The following is a 2,500-nucleotide window of genomic DNA, read 5'->3' on the forward strand; positions in this document are numbered from 1 at the left end:
GGAGGATTATCACAACAAAACAAAAGAATAAGTGATATTTGAATTAAGTGAAATCACTGAATATACCTTTAAGATTACTAATAAATAAAACACCACCTGCTGTAGATGTCTGGGCCAATGAGATCAAACAGGTTCACTGTGTTATATTAAATACTTCATGTTGTTTTATTATTATTATTATTTTTATCCTGACAGGACGGAGCTGCAGCTTCGACCAGCTCGGCGAGGCCAACTGCTTTGGTATCGTTCCTCCCACCAAAGTAAGGATTACCTCATTTATCGTTTGTTTTCTTAACCCCCTCAGGCCGGGAACCCATATTTGGGTGCTGTATACAGTATGTACAGTATTACAAAAATACCAAAAAAAATTGATGCTGCTATATAAATATTTGAAGTTTTTCAGAAACCTTCAGGTCAGGCTTTAGAAGGCGTTTTTTAGGAATCGGCCTTTTAGGCCTAAATGGTTAACCCATTTTGACCTGAGATCAGATTCTAAAAATGTCTGTTTGAAAATGACAGTTTTCTGAAAAAGCTATGTTTCTGTGTCGGTCGTTCTTCGATTTAAAAAAAAATAGCAGACCTACAAGCTCGTAGCGCGCCACTCGGTTTGCGCGATATGAGCTTGTAGATCAAACATAGAAGTCAGCTGCCCTGTTCTCCCAGAGCGCAGCCGACTGGGTTGCTAGGCTAGCGAGTTTCTTGGGGACATTTGTGGTCGTAGTGGCTACATCTGTCATTAAAAGAGTATGATTTATTTAGCGAATATCTTAGTTTTAAGGGTAACTGTTTGTTATAATTGCAATATTACACTCGTAATACACCATCATAAAATAGTTTAACTACACCGCCTGCGATACCTGCGATTTGGAACTTGAGTTGCTCCTCAGGTTGATTAGATAAATATGCATGTATACACTGTAAAATAAAAGGTCTCCTCACTCTGCCCGTCAGGTGGAGGAGAAGCAGATAAATTAGATAAATATGTACACTGTAAATAACTCCTCACTCTGCCCCGTCAGGTGGAGGAGAAGCAGATAAATATGTACACTGTAAATAACTCCTCACTCTGCCCCGTCAGGTGGAGGAGGAAGCAGATAAATATGTACACTGTAAATAACTCCTCACTCTGCCCCGTCAGGTGGGAGGAGAAGCAGATAAATATGTACACTGTAAATAACTCCTCACTCTGCCCCGTCAGGTGGAGGAGGAGAAGCAGATAAATATGTACACTGTAATATAACTCCTCACTCTGCCCCGTCAGGTGGAGGAGAAGCAGATAAATATGTACACTGTAAATAACTCCTCACTCTGCCCCGTCAGGTGGAGGAGAGAAGCAGATAGATTAAGATAAATATGTACACTGTAAATAACTCCTCACTCTGCCCCGTCAGGTGGAGGAGAAGCAGATAGATTAGATAAATATGTACACTGTAAATAACTCCTCACTCTGCCCCGTCAGGTGGAGGAGAAGCAGATAAAATATGTACACTGTAAATAACTCCTCACCTCTGCCCCGTCAGGGTGGAGGAGAAGCAGATAAATTAGATAAATATGTACACTGTAAATAACTCCTCACTCTGCCCCGTCAGGTGGAGGAGAAGCAGATAAATATGTACACTGTAAATAACTCCTCACTCTGCCCCGTCAGGTGGAGGAGAAGCAGATAAATATGTACACTGTAAATAACTCCTCACTCTGCCCCGTCAGGTGGAGGGAGAAGCAGGATAAATATGTACACTGTAGAATAACTCCTCACTCTGCCCCCGTCAGGTGGAGGAGAAGCAGATAAATATGTACACTGTAAATAACTCCTCACTCTGCGCCCGTCAGGTGGAGGAGAAGCAGATAAATATGTACACTGTAAATAAACTCCTCACTCTCTGCCCCCGTCAGGTGGAGGAGAAGCAGCGGGCGTCCGTTGGCCTTCACCAAGCTGCTGGCCGCCATGGAGACGCTGGGCTTCTCGGCCAATGAGCAGAGGGCCATCTGGCACGTGCTGGCCAGGCATCTACCAACCTGGGCGTGTGGCCGGGACCTGTAAAGGTGACAATAAGAATAATAATAATGAGTTGCATGTTTACTATAGCGCTTTTCCAAAGTGCTCAAAGCGCTTTACAACGGTCTCCATTCATTCATACATTGGGAGCGTGAAGGTCCATTCATTCACACATTGGGAGGTGAAGCGGCGAACAGTCGACGCAGCGTCCTCTACTTCCCACATTCACACACCAATGGTGGCGAGCTCACACCGACCGATTTCATTGGAGGCACTGTGGGGTTCAGTGTCTTGTTTTAACCAGAGCCATCTAATAGAAGAGTTACGACATTGAGGGGGCAGAAACCCAGCGCTGGAGAGCTCTGTTCATGCAGCTCTGAACTGAGACAAGCTGGAGTTGGAAATACATTGTTTTCAACGAGAGCGTGGCGCAAATAAGAGCTATTTTAAGCATGTGTGCAACTGTTAACTGTTCTAAAGTATTGTACAGTAACAACTAAAGTC

The 2,500-nt window shown here is 43.9% G+C and overlaps 1 protein-coding gene across 6 annotated transcripts in view; it reads left to right on the forward strand.

Moving 5' to 3' along the window:
• myo18b (myosin XVIIIB) overlaps positions 1-2,500 on the forward strand; it is a 105,612-nt gene that overhangs the window by 31,553 nt on the left and 71,559 nt on the right. For all 6 annotated transcript variants that reach the window (XM_083794204.1, XM_083794199.1, XM_083794202.1 and 3 more), the window contains 2 exons: positions 196-260; positions 1,894-2,043. In XM_083794204.1, coding sequence (XP_083650330.1) covers positions 196-260; positions 1,894-2,043 — 215 coding nt within the window. The remainder of the gene's footprint in view (positions 1-195; positions 261-1,893; positions 2,044-2,500) is intronic.

This window comes from Protomyctophum parallelum, assembly GCF_964188405.1.
Source record: "Protomyctophum parallelum genome assembly, chromosome: 21".
Lineage (NCBI taxonomy): Eukaryota > Metazoa > Chordata > Actinopteri > Myctophiformes > Myctophidae > Protomyctophum > Protomyctophum parallelum.